This window comes from Bidens hawaiensis, unplaced genomic scaffold (assembly GCF_021521415.1).
Source record: "Bidens hawaiensis isolate Kalapana, Puna unplaced genomic scaffold, B.hawaiensis_p1.1 tig00020749_1, whole genome shotgun sequence".
Lineage (NCBI taxonomy): Eukaryota > Viridiplantae > Streptophyta > Magnoliopsida > Asterales > Asteraceae > Bidens > Bidens hawaiensis.
Window position 1 is genome coordinate 238,194 of NW_027493186.1, and position 26,552 is coordinate 264,745.

General features: G+C 37.1%; 2 protein-coding genes and 1 non-coding gene across 3 annotated transcripts; 1 reads left to right on the forward strand and 2 right to left on the reverse strand.

Annotated features, from left to right (window-relative positions):
- Window positions 1-6,848: 6,848 nt before the first annotated feature.
- LOC143561608 (uncharacterized) lies at window positions 6,849-7,436 on the reverse strand. The gene has a single exon (XM_077049641.1). It carries the CDS (start codon window positions 7,434-7,436, stop codon window positions 6,849-6,851), a length of 588 nt encoding a protein of 195 aa, XP_076905756.1.
- Window positions 7,437-10,068: 2,632 nt separating this feature from the next.
- On the reverse strand, window positions 10,069-10,141 carry TRNAA-AGC (transfer RNA alanine (anticodon AGC)). Its single transcript has one exon. It is a non-coding gene; the product is annotated as a tRNA-Ala (tRNA).
- Window positions 10,142-14,668: 4,527 nt separating this feature from the next.
- LOC143561609 (uncharacterized) lies at window positions 14,669-20,643 on the forward strand. Its single transcript, XM_077049642.1, has 9 exons — window positions 14,669-15,003; window positions 15,097-15,526; window positions 15,693-16,143; window positions 16,242-16,441; window positions 16,828-17,063; window positions 17,154-18,624; window positions 19,114-19,251; window positions 19,614-19,751; window positions 20,114-20,643. The coding sequence occupies exons 1-9, from the start codon at window positions 14,818-14,820 to the stop codon at window positions 20,641-20,643; spliced, it is 3,780 nt and encodes a 1,259-aa protein (XP_076905757.1). The 5' UTR covers window positions 14,669-14,817.
- Window positions 20,644-26,552: the final 5,909 nt, after the last annotated feature.

Sequence of the window (26,552 nt, forward strand, 5' to 3'; positions counted from 1 at the left end):
TGCTTCGTGATAAATTTGTTTAAGAATCGACATAATTCAAATACCATTTATTTTGGCCAATTTTCTCTTTTCTTTTTCTCTTTTTTAGAATCCATCTAGCAACTATGCATACATATATACACAATTGCAAAATCGGTTAAGTAGCTAGACTAGTAGCTATCTATCCATCATATAAGCTAAGAAATGACATTAAGTTTTCCATAAACATAACTCCAGCTGCCATGTTTACAAATAAATACCCAAGACAAGTTATATTATTACTTTTGTTATAATATAAAATAAGTCACGAGGTCTATTTGAGCCAAACAACACTAAGCCATGGCTGCTAAAAAAATAAGTTCAATAATTGGATTACTCTTCATCAAGTTCGGTAGCTTCACGCCGGATTCGTGTATTGTGTTTCGAATAAATATGACATCCCTAATTACCATTTAGTACATATATATTTAAACTCAATTTTATTTGTCTAGGGTTTTAGTTTTAAAGTTTGCATGCAAATATCAAACCCTAAGGTGGGACAAAAAATAAATAGCCACATAAAAATTGTCACACCCAACCTACAGCAGAAATAAATACATTTAGACTTTTATAAATTTAGCCTAAAGCCCAAACTAATTCTTTACTTCAATTCACTTCATATAACAACCTGCATTATGCGTACAAATAATTTGTCAACAACACATGTTAAGCGAGTAATTCACAATTTGGTGTCAGAATGATAATAATATTAAGAAATAAAACAGTTCCTTGCGTTAGTGAATGTCATCAATTAATATAAACAAATTAATGTGTCCTTTCAACATGACACTAGATTCGGACATGTTTACTCGGATAAGTTCGCAACCAATAAGTGTGTCTTTTTGAACATGCTACTAGATTCGGACATGTCTACTCGGACGGCGTATGATCATACTATGAGGATGAGGATGAGATACCAACCAACCATAAAAGCAGTACACACATAATTCATATAGCAATCAACAATTAATCGAGCAACATCACAACCACGCAAGTAAGGCAATTGTGTTTTGAAAGATATAATATAATAATAATAGTAGTTTCTAGTACGCATAATGCCCCCCCCCCCCAAACAAAAATAAGAAAAAGGGAGTGTGATTACTCACCTTAGAGACAAGATAGATGACGAGACAATGGTGATGTTAAGACAGATTAGTTAGTTAGTCCTTTGAGGAGTCTTGATGAATTCTCCAAATTTAAAGTATAATTAAAAGAATTGATTTAAGGATACAAACGAACAAGATAAGGAAAGTGAGGGTTTATAATGGATTTGCGATCGGTCAAGCGTTAAATATATTTTGTAATAATTTTATAATGTTGAGTTAAAAACGTAAATGATTTAAATATAATAACCCTATACTTTTCAATCTTTAAACGATAAATGTTAATTTAAATATTAAATACATATATTTATATATTAAATAAAAAAGTTGCTTTGAAAGTTTAGCGACGATCGGTTCGTTTAGGCGAGATGGAAACTATCTTTAGTTTATTTATGTATTTTGGAAATTATATCAAGTTAAGTCAAGACAGATATATAGATTTTTTAATTACATATATATATATATATATACTAGATTTTATCCCCTGTATTACGGGGGTTGTTTTACATTATTGGTTATTAATATTTATATATGTATATTTGGATTATAATTCTATTTATTGTAAAAAAGTTAATAATTAATATACTTGAGTTTTGATGATGAAATGTTTTCACAAATAAATGATATGTTATAATCCGGTTTACAAGCTATCTCGGTTTGGTGATACCTGTTTATTTTTTTTTATTATAAATTGTTTCTTAATTTTAAATAATATATTTTTTTAAAATAAAATAGGATATTAATTTTTAGTATATTCCTATTTTATAGGATTTTCATATCAAATATTTGATAAGATTATTTTTTAATATAATGAGATGTTATAACCCGTTTAAAATCTATCTGGGTTTGGTGAGACCTTTACCCGTGAATTTGGGTCAAATTTGTGAGAAGCCTTCATTTACAAATAAAGTAATTTGATGGCTTGAGAGAATGGTTGTTTTACATTTTTCGTTTTTTAATATTTATTTTTTGGATTTTAATTTTCTTTATTGTAAGAAGGTTAATAATATACTTAGGGTTTGATGATGAAAGGATTTCATAAAAAAATGATATGTTATAACCCGTTTAAAAGATATCTGGATTTGGTGACCCATGACCCGCTTATGTTTTTTACTATAAAATTGTTTATTAATTATAAATAATATCTTTTTCATTTTAAATTGGATATTAAATTTTATTATATTCCTATTTTGTAGGATTTTCATATCAAATAATTGGTAAGATTAATTTTTAATTTAATGAGATATTATAACCCGTTTAAAAGCTATCTGGTTTTGGTAAGACCAATACACATGAATTTGGATTAAATCAATGAGAGGCCTCCATTTAAAAATTAAGAAATCCGGTGGCTTCCATAAAAAGGGAGAGCGACCACATCGCGACACATAGGTTTTGGGTTTTCGTTTATATATATTATAGATATACATATATATATATATATATATATATATTTGTGTGTGAGTGTGTGTAAGTTTAAACGAAAATTTATTTTGAGAATTTAATGTGGTTTGGTTCTTCAAACGAATGAATATAATAATAGTTTTTAAATAATTTAGTTTAAATATATATTATTTAAATAAAACAAATGAAGTACAAAAATAAAAAAAAACAACCAAAACCGGTCACCTAGGGACTCGAACTCGGGTCTTTGGATGGCTAAGTCTTAGTGCGTTTTGCACCTGTCACTAAGGCAGGTGTCTCACCTGTTTGTGAGATGAGAAAAAGAATTCTTATACTAAACTTCTGATCAATCCCCTAATCAACATAAACCCTAATAAAAAAACCCCAGATTGAAAATCTTATACCCCCTATCAACTAAAATTGAAGAGGGGTTTTAACAAGCACACAAATCCGATCCTAACCCCTATATATTAATCACCCGGTACAAGGCCGAATCGAAGGAGCACGTGACACTAGGTTTTTTGGTTAGAACACAGCTTCAAATCAATCTAGGACGGCTTTGTTTGATAAAATTGACAAAGGGATTAGTTTCGGGATTTAGTGGAGAGGGTGTGGTACCTTTTGTTAAAGTGAACACAGGTATCGATGTCAAAGCAAACTGATAACTTCATTGAAATAAACAAACCACTAAAATAGAAAAGTACATAACGGAAATAAACAAACTAGTCTAGAAAACAGGAAATAACCAAAAGAACCGGTGACTCCTAAAGAACCGGTGAACAATTTTAAAACAAAACAAACTTCAAATGACTACGTGCATGCATGTACTTGACTTATTCCAACATTCCCTCCTTCAAACTAGATGGACATACCAACTAGTTTGGTCTTTACTGAACATGCATCACAGAACACACTCCAAGCTTCTTTCTCATGACTTCAAACAACTCTCTCTTCAAAGGCTTTGTCATCACATCTGCAACTTGGTCTTTTGTTCCACAATGCTCCAAGACTATTGTTCCCTCCTTAACTAAATCTCGTAGGAAATGAAACCGCACACCTATATGCTTGCATCTACCATGGAAAACCGTGTTCTTAGATAGTTTGATTATAGACGTATTGTCACACTTGATGACTGTACTACCCTCCAACTTTATACCAAAATCTTCAATAACTCCTCTCATCCATAATACTTGACAAGCACAGGCCGTAGCCGCCACGTATTCAACCTCGGTCGAAGATAGTGTCACAATCTTCTGTTTCTTCGATGACCACGCAATCGCACCTCAACATAACCGGATGTGCTCTTTCTATCTTCAATGTCACCACCGAAGTCACTATTCGTGTAGACTTCCAATAACCCTTCCCCCCCACGTTTATACCATATTCCATAGTCTAGAGTTCCCTGTAAGTACCTTAAAACTTTCTTTGCTGCTTCAAAATGAATACTGGTAGGGCTAGACATATACCTACTGATTAGGCTAACAACAAACTGAATATCGGGACGCGTTGTTGTGATATACATGAGACTACCAATTATTTGCTTAAACAGAGTCTCATCCACTCTCTCTCCTTCATCGGACCTTAGCTTGCAACCCGGAACTATTGGACACAACACCGAGTTACAATCTTCCATCTTGAACCTTTTTAATATTTCACCAGCATATTTCTTTTGGGAAATATGTATACCATTTGTTGTTTGTAGTACCTCAATTCCCAAAAAAAAACCCTCATTTTTCCAAGATCTGTCATTTCAAACTCCCTTTTCATAAAACACTTGAATTCTTCCAACATAATTAAATCATCACCTGTATAAATCAAGTCATCCACATATACATTAACAAATAAAGTACTCTCTTTCAAATTCTTTTTGATAAAAAGTGTATGCTCTGCATTACTCCTTTCAAAACCCTCCTTTATAAAGTAACCTTCAATTCGACTAAACCAAGCACGAGGAGCTTGCTTTAGTCCATATAGTGCCTTGCAGAGCTTGTAAACTTTGTGCTCTTTACTCTTTACTACATAGCCTTGCGGTTGTTGTACATACACGTCTTCATCCAAACTTCCATGCAAGAAAGCGGACTTAACATCCATTTGAAAGATGTCCCAACCCCGTTGTGCAGCCACTGCTGTCATAAGATGAATTGTATCCATTCTTGCGACCGGTGCGTATACATCCGTGTAATCAATACCATATTCTTGACCATAACCCTTAGCCACTAAGCGAGCCTTGTGTTTCTCGACTTCTCCTCGCTCATTCACCTTCGTTTTAAAGACCCACTTCACCCTTATACACTTTGCTTCTTTAGGTAGATCAACAAGATCCCATGTACCATTTCTTTCAATAGCTTGTATTTCAACATCCACGGCCTTTTTCCACTTAATTTCTTGACTTGCTTCTTCATAAGTTGTTGGTTCATGATGAGTTACCTCCATTGCATTCAACTCATCTTCCCTTGTGTAATATCTTGAAAGTAAGACGGGGGCCTGCGTTGTTTACCCTCCCTTGCTCTTGCATCACTTGATTCGGCTTCCTTAGTTGAAACATTAGGCACAACTTCATTACGTTGATCACTTGTTTCTTCACACGGAACATCAGAACCCACTTGGACATCTTCATTGTCTCCCCATGTTAAAGTGTCTGCTTCATCTTCCTTCTTATTCACTTCCCAATCCCAACTTTTGTTTTCCTCAAACAATACATCTATACTTATTATTACCTTCATGGTTTGTGGATCGACTAGTCTGTAAGCTTTAGATTCTTCACTTCTCCCAACCAAGATACACAACTGACTTTTGCTATCGAGTTTGGTTCGTCTTTCCTTTGGGATATGTGAGTGAGCAAGACATCCCCAAACCCTCAAATTTTCGACATTCGGTTTTTCTCCACTCCAAGCCTCCTGTGGAGTTATGTCTTTGAGAGCCTTAGGTGGACAACGGTTGAGCAGATAGTAACTCCAAACAGCAGCTTCTGCGCAAAAATATTGAGGCATGTTTTTAGCTACTAGAAGAGTAACTACCATGTTTATAACCGTGCGATTCTTCCTTTCCGCCACACCGTTTTGCTGTGGTGTGAGTCTTGTAGTTAACTGCCGTTTGATGCCATGATCTAAGCAAAACTTCTTAAACTCTTCAGACAAGTACTCTCCCCCTCTATCTGTTCTGAGCCCTTTTATTTTTTTTTTCTGTTTCAGTTTCTACTTTACTTTTAAAAATCTTGAATTTCTCAAAAGCTTCTGATTTTTCTTTTAGTAAATACACCTAAGCCTTTCTACTGTAGTCATCTATAAAGCTGAGAATGTACCTCTTGCCACTGGACCACATATATCTGAATGCACAAGCTCTAGAATACCCTTAGCTCTCCATGTACTGGACTTTGGAACTGCCTCTCTACTTTGTTTTCCAGCACAACAATCACCCACAAGTCATCATTAACAGTAAATAAAGGCATACCTTTGACCATAGCCTTTTGTTGTAGTAAGCCCATACTTGTTGCATTGAGATGTCCATATCTCTCATGCCACAATTTTGAAATGTCAACATCATTAAGATACAAACTTTTCTCCATACCCTTTTCTTTACTTTTGTCACATGCAGGTGTACTATTTGTACTTTTCCCACTAACTTGCTCAACTAGAGGAAACATCCTATTGTTTGTTATAACACTTTCAAACAGTAGACCTCTTTCATCATGATATATTCTACACACTCCATTTTTTATGACAAACACTAGTCCCCTCTCTTGAAGTTGACCTATGCTAAGCAGGTTATTCTTAAGCTCGGGTACATAATACACATCACTAATAATATAAGGTACCCCATAAAAGAACAACTTAATTTGTCCTTTTCCACCTACTTTCATTCAGGTATTATTACCTAGCTTAACCGAGTTAGAGAAACCTTCATATAAATTAACAAATTTCTCTTTATCCCCACACATGTGGTTTAAACAACCTGAGTCCAAAAACCACATACAATTTCTACTTTCATTCCTAGTTTGTGCCATGAATACACTAACCTTTTCACCAACATGTTGCTCTTCATCATTCTTGTTGTCAAGTGGATCCACATGAGCCATCAACATTATTTCTTCTTCTTCGTCAAAACCGGCAAAGTTTGCTTCTTTGACATTTGGACATTCATATGAGAAATGTCCAAGCTTGTGACATCTATAGCATTCCACAGTTCTCGATTCATAGAGAGTCTTCCACGTCCCCATCCCCTACCACGAGGACTACCGCGTCCCCTTCCACGACCCCTTATGCCTGAATTGCCATCTTGTTCCATCTTGAAAACTTGTTCCTCTTCCTTTTCTGGTTTTCTGAACTTTTATTCTTGCATAAGGAGCGAGCTTTGGAGCTCATCTACCGTCATTGTCTCTGTGTTTTTGGATTCTTCGATGGACACCACTACGAACATGTACTTTTCGGTAAGGGTTCTCAGAATTTTCTCCACAATTTTCTGATCTGTCATGGTCTCTTCGTTGCTTCTCATCTGATTGGCCACTGTCAAGACTCTCCCAAAATATTCTGTTATCGACTCGGTGGCCTTCATCTCCAATATCTCGAAGTCTCGATGGAGCTTCTGAAGCATGGACCTTCTAACACGAGCATTCCCTTCATACTTCTGTTTCATGGTGTCCCAAATCGATTTGGAGGTTCGCCGATCCAAAATCTGCTCGAACGTCACTCTGTCAAATGCTTGATATAGGTAATGCTTCACGTGTAGGTCCTTTGCGCGTAGATCAGCCAGGGTTTTCTTCTGTGCTTCACTTTGGGCTACACCCATGGCTGGCTCGATGATGCCTGGATCAACTAGATTCCACAACTGTTTTGCTCGCAGCAAATTCTCCATCATCTCTCTCCAATGATCGTAGTGCCCGTCGAACACTGGAACTTTCAATTTTTCAGCACTCATGATTGCTACTCTCTATCTCTCTTTGATCGTTGTTTTTGCTCTGATACCAAATGTTAAAGTGAACACATGTATCAATGTCAAAGCAAACTGATAACTTCATTGAAATAAACAAACCACTTAAATAGAAAAGTACATAACGGAAATAAACTAACTAGTCTAGAAAACAGGAAATAACCAAAAGAACCGGTGACTCCTAAAGAACCGGTGAACAATTCAAAAACAAAACAAACTTCAAATGACCACGTGCATGCATGTACTTGACTTATTCCAACACCTTTTAATTGAATTATAGATGTGTATTTATAGTGTTTCGAGATTGAAATCAGTCTGTGGTTCTTTTTAACGGATTGGTTAATAAAAAGCTGTCAATAAATGTAATTAGAGCATGACTGATACGTGTTTTGCTTAGTAAACGATTAGGCATTAACGATTCCGTGATTTCAATCTTGATTTATGGATCCAAGAATCAAGAGAGAGGGGTGGGGGTGCCGACGCAGAGGGGAGAAACAGGAAGGAAAAAAAATAATTTTTCAAAAAAAATAAGTTACATTTTAAGCCCCTCATGTTAGGTTAGTTAGCCACGTTAAGAACAACTTAGGTAAGGGTAGTTTTTGCAACAGATAAATAGTTATAATTCGTTTAACAACTAATTAAACACCCATAACGAAATAAACGAATAACGACCAAATAGAAATAAAAAATAATAATAATAGTAATTCATTTTTTTTTAATTTTTGCTTAATAATGAAGACCCAATAATAATAAAATAAAATTTTCAAACAGGCCGGGTTTTCATGTCTGAAAATTGTCGCATGTTACACCCCGCGTAGCACCCAACCCCCCTCCTACGTTCTGCGCGGGAGGGTTGTTCTACCAACAGTTTCAATTTGACTATATTAGCCCCTATAAATTCAGAAATGCGTTTTTTGGCCAAATTAAGTGTTTTTAAGGATGTTTTAACATCATTAAATACCAAAACAATATAAAATAAATTAAACCACATAAATTACTAATAAACACTCGATTTTATTAATGATAAAGATCCGAATACAAGCCAAGTTGGGTAAACGATTACAAGTAATAGACAAAAATGAGGATGTCACGAAAATAACATGCAAATAATTGTAGGTTTGATATAAGCACTTCTAAAGTTTGACATACTAACCTCAAGAAATCAAAGGGGGTCTAGATGAGCACTCCTACCTACGAATTCCGTAAATAAAGCCCAATGTGAAATTAATTGTAGCCGAATGCATTTGATTAACCAAAGTAACACACATATAGCAACCCTTGTAAAGAAGAGAAAGATGATGATGATTATTCATATACCTTCTGCGCAGGCGCCGACATAGGGATGGATATCAAGAATGAAGTTGTGGAGGATTCTGGTGGGTTTTGATGACTACAAATTGGAACATATTTTGGAGATTATCGTCAGTTATATATATCTTGGAAGGTTATTTAAGTAATTTTAAATATTAAAGGTTTCTATTTTTTTTAAACGTTACTAGTAAGAGCGTTCCAATATGAAGTTTTTTCTCGTAGCTTAAAAGCTTCAAGTGTCTTCTACCAAACAAGGTTTTATATTGAGTGGAAGCTTTTTTTTAAAAGTTTGAAACTAGAATCTCCTAAAAGCTCCATACCAAGCACACCCTAAACAAAATAAGGTAAAACTTGTTTGATAAACATAAAAAAAAAAAGTAACAATGAATAGTAACAAAATGAGTGTAGAAGAGTTTGTCTAGTAAGAACATTCCTAGCAGCATCTTTATTTCTAGCTTAATAATTATACTAAAAGGCATTATATTTTCTCTATCATTGCCAAATAAATAATATTTTTTATATTTTTATTATTTCATTTTCTCTCTTCTCTACTCACATTCACTTTTAAAAAACAGTAAAAAATTACATATGATTAACAATGTTTTTCCAAATTTACGCATGAACAAAAGTTTCTCTATCTTCTCCACTCATAACTACTTATAACTACTCTATATAAGAGCATTCTCATCCCCTCCACCATCTCTAAATTTAAAATTACACTAAAAAACACTATATTTTCTCTCTTCCTTTCAATTAAATAATATTTTTTATATCTTTATTATTACTATTTCTCTCTCTTTTTCACTCACAATCATTTTAAAAAATATTAAAAAATTTATAGGGTTCTACAAGAATTTTTCAAATTTACAGGAAAAATCACTGTATTTTCTCTCCCATATACTGACAAGAGTCACAATACCCTAAAGCACTCTCTGAATTATAAAATACCAACACTCTAATATAGAGAAACCACAACCAATAATATAGAGAACATTTATTACTGAAAAACCAATACAACAAATTCAACAATCATCATCCTTTTAAGAGGTTGAGTGACATTTTATCAAACACCTGAATGCATCCCTCACATACAGCAAATTGAGCTTCTAAACTAATAAATCTTCAACTGAAAAGATCAAGTGGCACAAGTACCACTTCATCCTTTTGTTTCTTAAGAATTGGTTCTTCCAGTTAAAAAGATAAACCGGTGGCATTCACCGTTGCGTAAGTATCATCTCAATGGCAGAAAGTTAAGTAACAAAGATAAAAACAGGTGAAAGTCATAAATACCAAAAATAAAAATGGAGCTTGGAGATGCGGGGTATCGATCCCCGTACCTCTCGCATGCTAAGCGAGCGCTCTACCATCTGAGCTACATCCCCAGTTTGATGCAACTCTTTCAGATTATTTCTAAATTGGAGAGATTAATTGATTTGGTATAATTTACTGAAAAGTAAATAAATAGATATTTCACGGTTCAAAATTATTAAGTAAATAAATATTAAGTTTTGGTTTTCAGTTATAATATTTAGCTCAAAACAATTAACATCTTGACAACTAATACACATGGACACCGAGTGCAAATTTAGCTACGTAAAGACAAAAATAAACCAATGAAAACTTGCCTCGTAATTAAGCAATCACAACAGCCTCTTTGGGCAAAATAGGTCAGCGATAAATAAAAAGTAATTCCCAGGTGCTCATTATACCTGTAAGGGTATGGTGCTAAACCCGGTTTTACGACCCTAAATTTATTATGTTTGGCTTATTTTATTATATGGACTAATACAATGTTATTGGGCTGAGGGGGTTTTGTGGAGGTAACCCTAACTGGGCTAGGCCCATTAGGGTACCATGATGGTGGCCATGAGACTCTCTATATAAGGAGGTCTCCACCTTCTTATTAAAGGGTCATGCTCAATAAGAGCCACCACCACTTTTTTGTGTCTGTAAACAAGAGGTCCTCAGGATTTCTTAGCAGTCACCTCCACACCCCCGAAAAACCATTGCAGGTCTCAAGCAACCGGAGAAGAAGATCAAGACGTGGTTCGTTCATCTCGAAAATCCGTGGAAACATCGTCATGGATCAGGTCAGATTCATTTCGTGTTTCGACATTGGCGCCATCCGTGGGACGGCAACGAACTACCCTTCGATCTTCATCTCGGCTGTCAGATCTCTCCCAGGAAAAACCCAGATCTGGAAGTTTAGAGAAAAAGGCTTCAAGGCTTGTTCTATTAAAGCTCAAAAAGATCCATAGATCTAAAAGAGGCTTCCAGATCTGTGCGAAAAGAAACTGCCGGACTCGAATGATCAAGTCTCCGGATCTGTGATGGTTTTAAATCTGCTCCGAGCTTCAGATCTATCCAGATCTGATTTACAGATCTAGATCTAGATTACAGACCTGGATTTTAGGTTTAAAATTGCAGGTCTAACTCTTAAATTGCAGATCCAAAAATTACCAGACTTCCGCCGCCATGTACGCGCGCCCGCGGATTCTCATTCCGCAGCCGTGCATGTGCCGCCGCAGGAACCACCACGTGGGTTTCGCGCAAAAGACCTCCACCATGTGGGTGTTGCACAGAAGACTGCCATCACACATGCTCGCCAGCGGGTCACCATTCCGCCGACATGCGTGAGCGCCCGTGGAAACCACCGCGGAAACCACCATGTGGGTTTTGCGCAAGAGACCTCCGCCATGCACGCGCACTCGCGAGTCACCACTCCATCGCCGTGCATGCGCGCATCAGGCCTCACGCAAAACTTGAAGGTTGGGAATCCTCATAATATCCCATATGGCTACGCGCCAAACTTAAAGGTCGGGAATCCTCATAATATCCCATATGGCTACGCGCCAAACTTAAAGGTCGGGAATCCTCATAATATCCCATATGGCTACGCGCCAAACTTAAAGGTCGGGAATCCTCATAATATCCCATATGGCTACGCGCCAAACTTAAAGGTTGGGAATCCTCATAATATCCCGTGTGGCTACGCGCCAAACTTAAAGGTTGGGAATCCTCATAATATCCCGTATGGCTACGCGCCATGCTTAAAGGTTGGGAATCCTCATAATATCCCATATGGCTACACGCCATGCTTAAAGGTTGGGAATCCTCATAATATCCCATATGGCTACGCGCCAATCTTAAAGGTTGGGAATCCTCATAATATCCCATATGGCTACACGCCATGCTTAAAGGTTGGGAATCCTCATAATATCCCATATGGCTACGCGCCAATCTTAAAGGTTGGGAATCCTCATAATATCCCATATGGCTACGCGCCAAACTTAAGGGTTTGGGAATCCTCATAAACCCATCAGGCCAAGCGCCAAACTTAAAGGTTGGGAATCCTCATAAACCCATACGGCTTCGCGCCGAATACAAGACCGAACGCGGCTCCGCTCCGTTCAACATACACACCACCATGATGCTTGAGCGCAGTCGCATATCACATGCTCACGCACCACATATGCTTACGCATCACATGCTCTCACATCACAGTCTACGCGCACGCGCATGCAACATCTGCGCGTGGCGCGGGACATAGTCCATGCGCACGCGCATGCAACATCTGCGCGTGGCGCGGGACATAGTCTATGCGCACGCGCATGCAACATCTGCGCACGTCGCATGACGCACAGTCTACGCGCACGCGCAAGCTCCATTATTATTATAGCTCGTAAGTCGCCTCGCGCGCAAGCTTTATTATTCTTATAGCTCGTAAGTCGCCATGCGCGCAGGCTTTATTATTATTCTAGCTCGTAAGTCGCCTCACGCGCAAGCTTTATTATTCTCATAGCTCGTAAACCGCAACTCGCGCAAGCTTCATTATTATTCTCATAGCTCGTAAGCCGCAACTCGCGCAAGCTTCATTATTATTATAGCTCGTAAGCCGCAACTCGCGCAAGCTCTATTATTATAGCTCGTAAGCCGCCTCACGCGCAAGCTTTGTTATTATTATAGCTCATAAGTCGCCTCACGCGCAAGCTCCATTATTATTATAGCTCGTAAGTCGCCTCACGCGCAAGCTTTTATTACTCTCATAGCTCGTAAGCCGCAACTCGCGCAAGCTCCATTATTATTATAGCTCGTAAGTCGCCTCACGCGCAAGCTTCATTATTCTTATAGCTCGTAAGTCGCCTCACACGCAAGCTTTTATGTTTCTTACAGTTCATAAGTCGCCTCGCGCGCAAGCTTCATTATTATTATAGCTCGTAAGCCGCAACTCGCGCCAGCTTCATTATTATTACAGCTCATAAGTCGCCTCGCGCGCAAGCTTTATTATTCTTATAACTCGTAAGTCGCCTCGCGCGCAGTTTTTATTATTCTTATAGCTCGTAAGTCGCCTTACGCGCAGGCTTTATTATTCTCATAGATCCGTAAGTCGCCTCGCGCGCAGGCTTTATTATTCTCATAACTCGTAAGCTGCCTCGCGCGCAAGTTATGTTACATTATTATCGAGATGCGCGCTCCATCTTTTATCAGGCCTCGCGCCACTATGATGCGTGCTATATCTTATTTATGACAGGGCACCTTCATTATCATAAGGACCGCAACATGTCACCATCATGAGGAAAACCTCCCAAAACTCAAAGACAATAAAGACAAGGCCAAAGAAAAGGGAAAAAACCGCCTCATGACCTAACACACCTCATAAAGTCCAGCGCTCCACCTAGACGCTTGCACGCCCAGGAGCAATGCTGGACTTGGGGGGCTTGTAGGGGTATGGTGCTAAACCCGGTTTTACGACCCTAAATTTATTATGTTTGGCTTATTTTATTATATGGACTAATACAATGTTATTGGGCTGAGAGGGTTTTGTGGAGGTAACCCTAACTGGGCTAGGCCCATTAGGGTACCATGATGGTGGCCATGAGACTCTCTATATAAGGAGGTCTCCACCTCCTTATTAAAGGGTCATGCTCAATAAGAGCCACCACCACTTTTTTGTGTCTGTAAACAAGAGGTCCTCAGGATTTCTTAGCAGTCACCTCCACACCCCCGAAAAACCATTGCAGGTCTCAAGCAACCGGAGAAGAAGATCAAGACGTGGTTCGTTCATCTCGAAAATCCATGGAAACATCGTCATGGATCAGGTCATATTCATTTCGTGTTTCGACAATACCCTTGTATAATTTATACACACTTGTGGATTTGTTTATTCCTTTTGCCGGCACATAGTGTGGCTAACGTCTTACACCCAAAGTTTCAAGATCACGCAACCAGTGTTACGGTATATGATGACTCGATGCCTAATGAATCAATGTATCGTTCTAAATAGTCTATCTAATCGACGTTTATTAATGAAAAGTTAAAAGTGTATATGATATACTTTTCATTTATCAAATGCATATATGATGCAATTCTCAACATTATTTGCCAAACTAACAACATTTGGTTAACATTACGCATATTCACAAAAAAAAATTATATTTTGATATAATAATAATAATAATAATAATAATAATAATAATAATAAAATCGTTGGTAATGGTACCATGTTTTGCCGAGAAATGTGAAATTGATCCTCCCTAATTCTTCTTCTTGTTGTTGTTCCTAAAATACAATCAAACTTAACTAACCCATCAAGAAAGAAATTTCAATTCCCCTAACAGCCGATTTCTTGGAAATTATAGTTTCATTATCTTCACTTTTTTCCCAACATTTGTACTTTTTCGGATCCACTATCTATATATCTTTTGAGTTCTTCAATCAGCAGTCTCATCCGATTCCCATACCACCTTCTTTTTATTTTTTTCTGCATGGGGGTCAGAAATGATCTAGCAACGTTCATTTCGTTTCGATTTCGCTTCTGATTCTCCATTCGCAGAAAAAAAAATACATTTTGTTTGGAGATTGCATGCATTTTGAAAAAACAAGAATTGCATAAAAAGAAGATAAAGATCATATATTTTTATTGGGAATTTAGTGCGGTTTTGAATTATATATTTTCAAGAATTAAAAAGGAATTTGAGGTTGTTTGGGGGTAAAATATTTTAAGGGCTTGAATCAATGTTCATTTTGGTATAGTTGCATAAACAAAACATTGATTCAAATGAGAAGGGGTGTGTTATGGGATGGTACAATTTGCTTTGCAAAAAAAGTTGGTTTTGTAGCTGTTTTTGTAGCTCTTTTGTGTGTGGTTTTTGTTGATCTTTTGGAAGGAAATCGTTCGCTCCATAAAGAAACTTCATATGGCATTGAAGACGATTTGACGTCCCAATTTATTGAAGAAAATGCGGTATGATTCTTTTCGTTAATCATTTGAATTCATTTTTGTATGTAATATGCATTCTTGATATTTGATATATGATATGAAATGATGCTTGTGCAGCCAACACTATACAATCTGAAAATATGTGAATATCAACAAAAGAGGGCATGCCCATTTGCATCATCTTATCATTGGCCTGCAGGCTCACCATCTGCAGTCAAACGTTCACCTGTTCGGGCCCTACTTACATTACCTGAAGAGTTGGAGATTTCTTACACCAGGCCTTCGCGTAAGCTTGCTGATATTGGAGCAATTTTTAGTGGTGGAGGGCAAGGGTTGTTGATAGGTGTCATAGTCATAACTGTTGTAGTCACACTCGGCCTTTTTGCTTTCTTCTTGTACTGTTATCTTGGGCACGATGCACTTAAACCCGCAGCCAATGCAAACGAAAAACAAAAGAAAGAGGAAGAAGAAGAAGAAGAAGAAGAAGAAGAAGAAGAAGATGACCTTGTTGTTAACATACGCTCCAAGGGCTATAAAGCAAAATTAGGTGATCATATTTGTTATGCTCAGTCAATATTTAGTCGCATTTTATGTTACTAGTACTAGAATTGCTATACTGTGCACGTAGTGGAACATGCCAATATATAGCTCTGCTATGAGTGAGATTTTACTGGTTACGATTGTTTAGTTAGTTTAAGATTTTTATTATTCAGGTACTTTACAAAGATCAATGAGGGTGACGGTTCGTGATCCCAAGATCAAGAATTTGCTTGACAGTGTCGATGAATCAGGGACTACATCTTTACCGCTTCCACCAGGAAAATTATCTATATTTTCACCACCCGCATCATCATCATCATCATCATCACCACCACCTCCACCGCCTCCGCCACCACCTGGCTCACAAGGAGCTGCTCCACCGCCACCACCACCACCTTCTGGCTTCAAAGCACCACCACCACCGCCAACAAAGGGCGGACGTGTACCAAACAATAAACCTTCATCATCAGGTAGTCCAAGGAGTAGCAATGTTATGGATGAAAACAATAAAGATGGAGGCTCGAGTATCACACAAACCAAGTTAAAGCCGTTCTTTTGGGACAAAGTGAACGCTGCTCAAAACCGTTCTATGGTTTGGCACCATCTTAAAGATGGATCGTTCCAGTAAGGCTTTAACTCAATACAAATCATTCATTTTGATTACTAGATATAAATTGCATTGCTTTGCATATATTTGAAAACATATGTGCATACTCAAACAGGTTCGATGAGGAGACGATGGTGGGCCTGTTTGCTAATGTGGCTGCTCAAAATAAGAAAGAGCGCGGGAAGATTGATGCAAACTTACAAACTCAAACCAAGTTGGTTCAGATCATTGATTCTAAAAAATCTCAGAATTTAGCTATTCTTCTTAAAGCATTGAATGTGACAACTGAACAAGTCTGTGATGCTGTTAAGAAAGGTGATTTGATTTCTGTGATACTTATTTAGCTTAGAGTTAAGTTCACTTTTCGTCCTTGCGGTTTGTCCAAAATTGTCGTTTTAACCAAAAGTTACTTTTTTTTAATGGGAGACTTGGTTTCCAAAACTTGCCATTTCAGTTCACTTGGCTAACACCGTCTAGTACTCTAGTTTTCTGTTAAAGTTGTTATAAAAGTGACCAAAATGTCCTTGATAAAAACTTTATCAGAAAAACTTTGATAAGGGCATTTGATCACTTTGATAAAAACTTTAACATGCAATAAATTAACTTTTGACTTAAAGTGGCAATTCTGGCCAAGCTAAATAAATGAAAAATGAACTCAACTCTTTATTTATGTATATATTCTCATATGAATGTGTGATCAGGCACTCAGCTTCCAGTTGAGCTCATTGCAACTTTGTTAAAAATGCAACCGACTGAAGATGAAGAACTAAAACTTCGGGTATATAACGGCGATATTAACCAACTCGGTACTTCAGAACGTTTCCTCAAAAACTTGGTCGAGATCCCGTCTGCATTCAAACGTCTTGAAGTGTTGTTGTTCATGGGTTCACTTCATGAGAACTACCATGTGGCTAAAGAATCATTTGCCACTTTGGAGGTACTACTTCATTCTTCATAACCATTATATTATATTTGGTAAGTAATTTGTGAATTTTTTTTGGTCATACTTACTGGACCTGAATTACAGGTAGCATGCAACAAGCTTACAAGCAGCAGACTATTCCTGAAGCTTTTAGAAGCAGTTCTCAAAACGGGTAACCGGATGAACGATGGCACGTACCGCGGTGGGGCCCAGGCGTTCAAGCTCGACACCCTTTTGAAACTTTCGGATGTTAAAGGCACGGATGGGAAAACAACTCTTTTGTCATTTGTGGTTCAAGAAATCATCCGATATGAAGGAATCAAGGTGGCTAAAACTCGAGGTATCGAACCAAATGAGAAATCACCCGAATATCTCAAAATGTTAGGTATGGAGGTTGTTTCCAAACTAAGCGAAGAGCTTAACGATGTTAAAAAAGCAGCCATTGTTGACGGTGAGATGCTCACATCAACGGTTTCTAAATTGGGAAACATGTTGACGAAAACAAAAGAGTTTATGGGCGAAGAGATGACAAAAGCAGAAGGAGCAACCGAGTTTAATAATGCACTCACTCAGTTTATGCAGTATGCAGAAGCCAACATCAAGTGGATGATTGAAGAAGAGAAACGGATAATGGCGTTGGTCAAGAGCACAGCAGATTATTTCCATGGAAAATCTGGAAAAGATGAAGGGCTAAGATTGTTTGCAATTGTTCGTGATTTCTTGAAGATATTGGATAATACATGTAATGAAGTGAGGAAAACATTGGCAGTGCAAACAAGACTTAATCAAAAGGATACCTCTCCTAGAAAACCAAACAAGCAATACTGGAAGAGCACGCGCTATAAGATTATGATTATGAAAGACGCGGTTAGAATGATACTTGACGCGATTTATGATGATGATGAAGCGGAGCAAACTCAAGTGGTTGAAGATGAACCTGCACACGCTTCTAATTCTCCGTATTTGCCAAGTATTCATGATAAACTTGCACTCTTGGCTATTAATAATCAGCAGAACGGTTCAGATTCGGATTCAGATCAGGGTTGGAGCTCAGATGATGATGAAACGAAGCATAACGAAAAGCAGTTGTCGTTAGAAAGTAATAATAATAATGATAATGATGATCAAACAGTGTCACGGGAGATGAAAAACAAGATGGGTGATTCAGATCATGACCGGAGTTCAGATGATGAGGAAAAGAAACCACGCGCGTCTGATGAAAAACAAGATGGGGAGTTAGTAAGGGATGCTGACAGTGAACAGCCATTTCCAACTGACTTGGAGGTGAATGACTCAGATGCAGTTGATAAGGAATTAAACCGGATTGAAAGCAAGTTAACTTATTCACCCGAACCACCTCCTAGTGTAAACTCAAGCCCACAAAGCTTCGCGGACGCAGACGTTGGGCAACTATTCCCAACTGACTTGGTGATGAATGATTCAGATGCGGATGATGAGGAAACAAGACTGATTGAAAGCGAATCACGTTATTCACCCGAGCAGCCGGCTTCTGTAGATACTAGCCGACATAGCTTTTCGGATTCTGAATTTGAACAAGCATTCCCAACTGACTTGGGTATGAATGATTCAGATGAAGATAGGATTGTAACGAAACCAAACGAACACGAATGAGCATGTTCATGTTTGTTAGTTTAACTTTAACCAAACAAGCACTTGAACGCGAACAATTAGACGAATGAGGCATGTTCCTGTTCGTTCGTTAAGAAAATGTGCATGCTCATTCATTAATGGTATAAATGAACAGTTCAAGAACGTAAACGAACACAGACAAACACAAACTGGCACAAAACCAAAGATTTTAAATTAGGCTTGTTGTCATGGGATAGTAAAAAGATCAAATAGATCCTTAAATAATATTAGTAATAGTCAAAATTTTAATATTGTGTAACGAACATAAATGAAAGCACAAGAACTATTGTAACCGATCGTAAATGAACAACCGGGACATATGTTCATGCTCATTCGTTTGTTTATTAAATAAATTAACATGAACAATCTTCCCGCTGGACGGTTCACTGATGTTCGGTTTGTTTACACTTTACAGGCATGGATGTAAATGATGAAGACACAAGGCGGATTGAAAGCGAATCAGATTATTCACCCGAAGCACCTGCTTCTGTAGATACTAGCCGACATAGCTTCTCGGATGCTGACTATGAACAACCATTCCCAACTGACTTAGGTATGAATGATTCAGATGCAGAACGGCTTGTAAACAAACCAAACGAACACAAGGCATGTTCGTGTTCGTTTGTTTAACTTTAACCAATTTGTTATGAAAACGAACACAATCCAAAATGAATGGTTCACGAATGTAAATGAACATAAACAGACGCAAATGGACAAAAATCCAAAATTGTATAATTAGCCTGTCATGGGATAGTAAAAAATTTAAATAAATATGAAAGAGCATTAGTTCACGAACGAAAAATAAACTAACGGGACATGTGTTTATATTCCTTCATTAAATCAAATTAACACAAAATTTTATTCATGCACAATCTTTCCGCTTAACGGTTAACTGAACGTTCGGTTTGTTTACAGGCCTAGATGCAAACAACAAGGAAACATGGCAGATTGAAAGCGAGTCAGATTATTCACCCGAAGCACCTGCTTCTGTAGATACTAGCCGACATAGCTTCTCGGATGCTGACTATGAACAACCATTCCCAACTGACTTAGGTATGAATGATTCAGATGCAGAACGGCTTGTAAACAAACCAAACGAACACAAGGCATGTTCGTGTTCGTTTGTTTAACTTTAACCAATTTGTTATGAAAACGAACACAATCCAAAATGAATGGTTCACGAATGTAAATGAACATAAACAGACGCAAATGGACAAAAATCCAAAATTGTATAATTAGCCTGTCATGGGATAGTAAAAAATTTAAATAAATATGAAAGAGCATTAGTTCACGAACGAAAAATAAACTAACGGGACATGTGTTCATATTCCTTCATTAAATCAAATTAACACAAAATTTTATTCATGCGCAATCTTTCCGCTTAACGGTTAACTGAACGTTCGGTTTGTTTACAGGCCTAGATGCAAACAACAAGGAAACACGGCAGATTGAAAGCGAGTCAGATTATTCACCCGAAGCACCTTCTTCTGTAAACACGAGCCCACAAAGCTTCGCGGATGCTGACATTGAACAAGTATTCCCAACGGACTTGGTAAGAAACGATTCAGATGCAGATGATGATGAAAGAAGTCAAATTCGAAGCGGATCACCTTATTCACCCGAGCCAAATACTTCTGCAAATACTAGCCGACAGAGCTTCGCGGATGCTGACATTGAGCAACTGCTTTCAGACGCAATAAAACGAAAAGATATGGATGGTTCAGATGCTGATTACTGGCATGAAGGTGATGCTTCTTATAATGAACTACTGATCCCAGTAGTCAAGGATAAGAGTCAACAAGAAGCACAGTATACACCAGAATCATCTACTTCTGAAAAAATCCCGGGGTTTTCGGATGCTGAGGGCTTCAATGAGGAGCCAATGAGTGATTCTGATGTGGAAGTTTGGAGTTCAGATGATGATGATGTAAGCGGGCCGAGTTAACCTGCTTTTGATGAGGAAAAAATCAACAAGCCACGTGGTGGGTGAACGGTCCCTGGTGGTTAAGACGAGCAGACGGATGGTTAGCGGTTAGATTGTATCCAAGGGGCATGTTTTGACATAAGTTGTGCACACTGTAGTTAGTCCTCCAGGCCATATTCTACACAATAAAAGGTTTACTTGTATTTGCATGATTGTATCCATATATTATGTTCCTCAATCCATGCCAAACATAAGATTTCTACATAAGGTATGCATTAACTTTTACACTTTTTAAAATAGTAAATTTTAAATGAACCAGCTGCTCATAGTTTTGGAAACTGTAATTAGTAATAATTAAGGATAGAATGAGAAGGGTGATAATTAGTTTAAGGAAAATTGGATTTAAATAATCCCAGACTGTTGACAAATAACAACCCTAACTAACGAGTTGGTTGTTGATGGTCCAAATAACAACCCTAACTAACGAGTTGGTTGTTGACAAATAACAACCCGATGAGCCTCGACTAACCAAAGCTTAACTCCGTTAGTCTCTGGTCGCCTAAAAAACGTTTTTTGCCGGAAAACTCTTTTTTGCCCAAAAAACTCAACATTTCCGTTCCAAGCATCTTTGTAACTTGTAACCTTAGATCGAACCTTTAGGATCCTTTTTCTAGTAAAAGCCCAATTATTGAGGTTGCTAGAACCCTAGAACCACCATCGGAATCAACGGTTAAAAAAAGAGGATCGCACTAGCTCTGTGAAGGTAATGGGCAGCGATTTGAGGCAAATTCGGCGAGCACCCAACCACTAGACGGCTAACTAGTGCTCCGACGACGGGGACGAACGACTGTTCGTTGGTCTGATTGGTTGCAAAACATGCAAATCGCTAACATGTAGAAGGTTTTCAGCGACGGTAGTGGTGGCGGCGGTGGTGGTGGTAGTAACGGTGGTGGTCAGCGGTGGTGTTCAAAACATTTTTCTCCATGATTTTACATGATACCTTTTCGCCAGAAACTCAACCCGAACACCACCAACACAAAAAACACCATCACCACTTGAATACCACCGCTAACCATCACCACCTGAACACCACCATTGCCGCCTACAACAACCACGTAACACCACCACCACTTGAACACCACCGCTGACCACCACCATCGCTAACATCCACCACCACCTCCATCGCTGGAAACCTTCTGCGTGTTAGGGATTTGCCTGATTTTCAACCGATTAGACCAACGAACAGTCATTCATCCCAGTCGACGAAGCCTTAGTTTGTCGTCTAAGTGGTTGGGTGCTCGTTGGATTTGCTTCTAATCACCGCCCATCACTATCACAGAGCTGGTGTGACCATTCTTCTACCTCCACTGACTCTTGCGGTGGTTCTATGGTTCCAACAACCTCAATAATTGAAAGGTTTACCAAAAAGAGATTCCTAAATGTTCGATCGAAGAGGTTGAGTTTTCTGGCCAAAAGGAGTTTTCCTGCTAAAAACATATTTTCGTCGACCGGAGGCTAACGGAGTTAAGCTTCTGTTAGCGTGGCTCGTTAGAAACAAATATCTTAACCATCAACATCCAACACATTAGTAGGCATGCTATTTACCAATGAACAATAATTGAGATTATTTAAATTCAATTTCCCTCGGTTTAAAAGAACATTTTTATGACAAACTAAAATTTATGGTTAACCATTTATTTTTATATTAAATAATAAGTAATTTTTTTCTTTAATAACGTATACGTTTTTTTCTAATATATATTTGGCATACCTAATATCAATTATTTTCTTTATATTAGTGTTGCGTTTGTTTTTCTTTAAAAGCTCTTCTTCACCTCTTTTGTTTGTGCCGTGCAAACCATGTGTAGACGTTGTGGTCTACAGTGTGTTTATTTTAGGGAAGACATTCATTAAAAAGTGTATGTGCGTCCTCTTATCCTAGAAGACCTGGACTAATGACTTCTAACTTCTTCATTAGACTTCCAAACCTTACTCAGACTTCAAACAAAATAACATATCGTTTCTCTCCTCCAACCACCAACCCCAACCCCATTGTCGACCCCTTCTCCTCCACCCCCACCGCCGGCCACTCCCTTCTCCTCCACCTCCACAGCCGCCGCCTCCCTTTCCTCTGCCGCCTCTTCTCCACCTGCAGGTGACGTAACCAATTATGCTCCAATTATGTTACGTTTTGTGATTGATTTGTGTCTTGGAAAATTGTTTATGCTTAGGAGTCTGCAGAAATTAAAAAAAACAATACGATTTTTTTTTGCAGACTGCAGAGGTTTGGTCCACCTTTTTTTCAATAGATGTCTGCAGATATGATTCGCAGACTGCACGCATTTTACATTTAAAAAAACAAATTGCACTTAAATTTCTAAAATGTCTTGTAACATAACATGGATGAGCATTGGAGAAACAGTAAGCTGGTGTCACGTGGCTAGGTCATGAGTTCGAATTGTGAAGATAGTCTCTTGTAGAAATGTAAGGTAAGGATGTGTACTTCAGGTACAAATAAGTCCGACACCACCCAGACCGTGCACATGTAAATCCTTGTGCACTGGAGTTGCCTAGCAACCCAAGTAAATATATGTCAAAATGGATGATTGATTATGATAAAGAGATTGACGTTTGAATAAGTTAAAACCAAAATTTAACATGTAACAACTATGTAACACCTAGTATATTATATTTACAATATTATATTTTATAGTATAATAGTAAAATTTTCATTTGTTAAGTCTTAGTGTATATGTGAATTTTTAATTTGTTGTTACAATTGGATTAAATGGTCAAGTTAAAAATAAGAAAAGTTTTGAGGCAAGTGTTAATATCATTTTGGTGGCCAAGTTTAAATAAGAGGGGACTTGAATTACCATTCTCAAATCCTCAATAAAAAAGAAAAGTATATTTCCCATGAGTATTCACATTTCACTATCTAGAGAGTTCATAAAGATGTGAAATAGGAGGTCATGGGTTCAAACCATGTGGTGTCTAAAATTTAGTCGTTAAAAAAAAGAAAAAAAAACCCGATCCTGCTTCTAAATTTTTAAAAAATCTACTAAAAACCCACTACAACCCATCCATTTCTCAACCCTACCCCTATATTTTTAAAAATTGCTACATAAGCTAATTAGCTTTCCATATATGAAAAGCTACTATTCATCACCCTTCAAATTATTACGAGTGTATAAAACGAGAAATATAATAAAAAAGTATTTGTGAATAAAATAATAGAAAAAATGGTGGATGAGATCCATTAAATTTTTTGAAATGAGAGAGAACTTTTAGTTATATGTAAATTTATCCATTCATATTAATACAAATTTTTATATATATTCAAATAAATAAATATATATGTTTATCTGACGATTTTATTAATTTTCATCCGTGCAGTACACGAATTAATAACCTAGTTATATTATAAAGTTGAAAATGACGGAGGGGATGTAAATGCCCTAAAGTCTTTGATAACTTGGATGTATACGGAGGCGAAAATAACAAAAAGATAAGTCAGGGTAAGTGGATCGACGGTAATACATGCAAAATATTTTTTTTAATTACTTTAAATTTTCAAAAGGATATTCATAACATAAACCTATAATCATATCAAAATGGACACGTTGCACAAAAACGAGACACAACGAAACTTAAATTAATGAGGAATCAAATGCCCTAAGGCCAAATGACACATGTCAAGTAGCATGTGAACCTGTTATATATATATCCTCGTATTATGAGGGTTGTTTTACATTTTCATTTTCAATATTTATATATGTCTATTTGGATTTTAATTTTATTTATTGTAAAAAGTTAATAATTAATATACTTGAGGTTTGATGATAAAATGGTTTCACAAATAGATGATATGTTATAATCCGGTTTAAAAGCTATCTGGATTTGGTGATACTCATTACCCGTTTATTTTCTTTATTATAAAATTATTTCTTAATTATAAATAATATCTTTTTTTTAAATAAAATATGATATTAATTTTTAGTATATCCCTATTTTATAGGATTTTTGTCACACCCCGACTAGCACAATGCGGAAGCGTAAAACGGGAATGTAACAGACACCTCTGATATCAACACATTGTTTATAAAGAAACATTACAAACTAATTTACAATATATTACATTTCTTTGTTCTATCATTGTATAACAGTCTAGGCGATACAAACAAAACTAGTTCGTTAATTATACATTCTTACTACTAACATCCCTGCCTCTATTCACATAGCATCAACCACACACTTCAGGTAAGTAACAGATCATCAAATTACTCCGATTTAGGTACACCTGAAAAGCAGTTTAAAACGGGTCAACTACTAGAGTTGGTGAGTTTCACGAGTTTCAAGAAATCAGTAATGAGTATTCACAAGTCAATACTTGTAATCATGAAACAAGTATGTATGTATGTAAATGATGTATGTGATGTAATTATGCTAAACTACAGTGAAGCCTGGACTGCTCGTGCTGCGTGCCTCCATTTCCCACGCTCAATCAACCACTGTGGCCCCTTTCCGCCACAACATGCCCCAGTAGCTATGTCTAACACTACATAGCTGGTTCGTAAAAATTATGGTCATGTGCAAACGGTTTTGGTGTCTCGGCAAACCGTGCCGGCTCCGTTTGGGTTTGTCAAACCAATAGTACTATTCACAAGCCACCGGCTCGAAGTTAATCACTGTGATCGTGGGGACTTTCTTGTGTTAGCACTTAGATAATTCACATCAGTACATGTTTCAGGTATGTATATGCAATCAAACATGCTTTTCACCCCAAAAGTTGGTAAAACAGTTTAAAAGTGGGGTCATGAAACTCACGGTTTTGTAGATATTCCGTACTGTATCGGCTCGTGGTTTGTTCGGTCCGCTATTAGTAGTTCCTATAATCAACATTATAATAATATTAATATTTTAATATTATTATAATCTCAATACTAAACTGGGCTGTATAACTAATCTGGGTGTAGCTGGAACGCCCAGAAAGTGGCAATAGGCTTAGGTTGTGATGTGTTCAATATCTAATACTTAAAACCGAACCTGGCTCAGACTCCCGTTTTCCCAGCTGGGCCAAGTTGCTCGTTTACGCGTTCAGAAAACAGTTATGGGAAAATAAACTTGGGTAAATGTATTGGTTAACAAAATGATTAAGTTATAAAGAAAGATCACATATTGGGGTCCCGGATTAGTCACGGGGCCCGTTTCCGTTTATTCAGTTTGATTTGAGAAGAAACGCGCACAATCCACCCGGATTGTCTAGGTTTCTCATAGAAAAGTTCGTTTTTACTTAATTAGTCCAAAAATATGATTTTTGATCACTCTTGGTGTTCTTATTTTCCCGCAGGTTCACTAGTCGTGAACTTGCCGGTTGTTATAAAAACTGAATTTGTTTAATATTCAGATTAGCATAATTAATTAACCGTTAATCATTAAATTATGAAAATTTAACCACTTGTCAATTAAAATATTTATATTTTTATAAAAATATTTCTGGAATTTATTTACTTTTTTATTAATTTATAAAAATTCATTTTATCAGCTATATTTCGCCTGAAAATCGTCCGTTTACCCCAAACAATTTCCAAAAATTCCACAAAAATTCCTGAATACTCAAATCATGTCCCAAAACAACCTGTATCAATTCCAGAAGGTAAAAAGCTCGTGCAATGTTCTTTTCGGCCCATATTCGGTTGTAAAAATTCACACGAACGCAAATAAACAAAACACCTTTAAACTTCTCCAAATGATCCCAAAATTCTCGTGTGATCAAAATACATCAAATCTGAGTTCCCAGAAAAATTTCATAATTTTTTAAGTATTTTAGCTATTTTTCCCAAATAAACGTCCCAATTCGGTAATAAATTCGCCAAATATTCTCGGATGGTCGAAAAATTACCAAATTTGAACAGGGACTCACTGACATG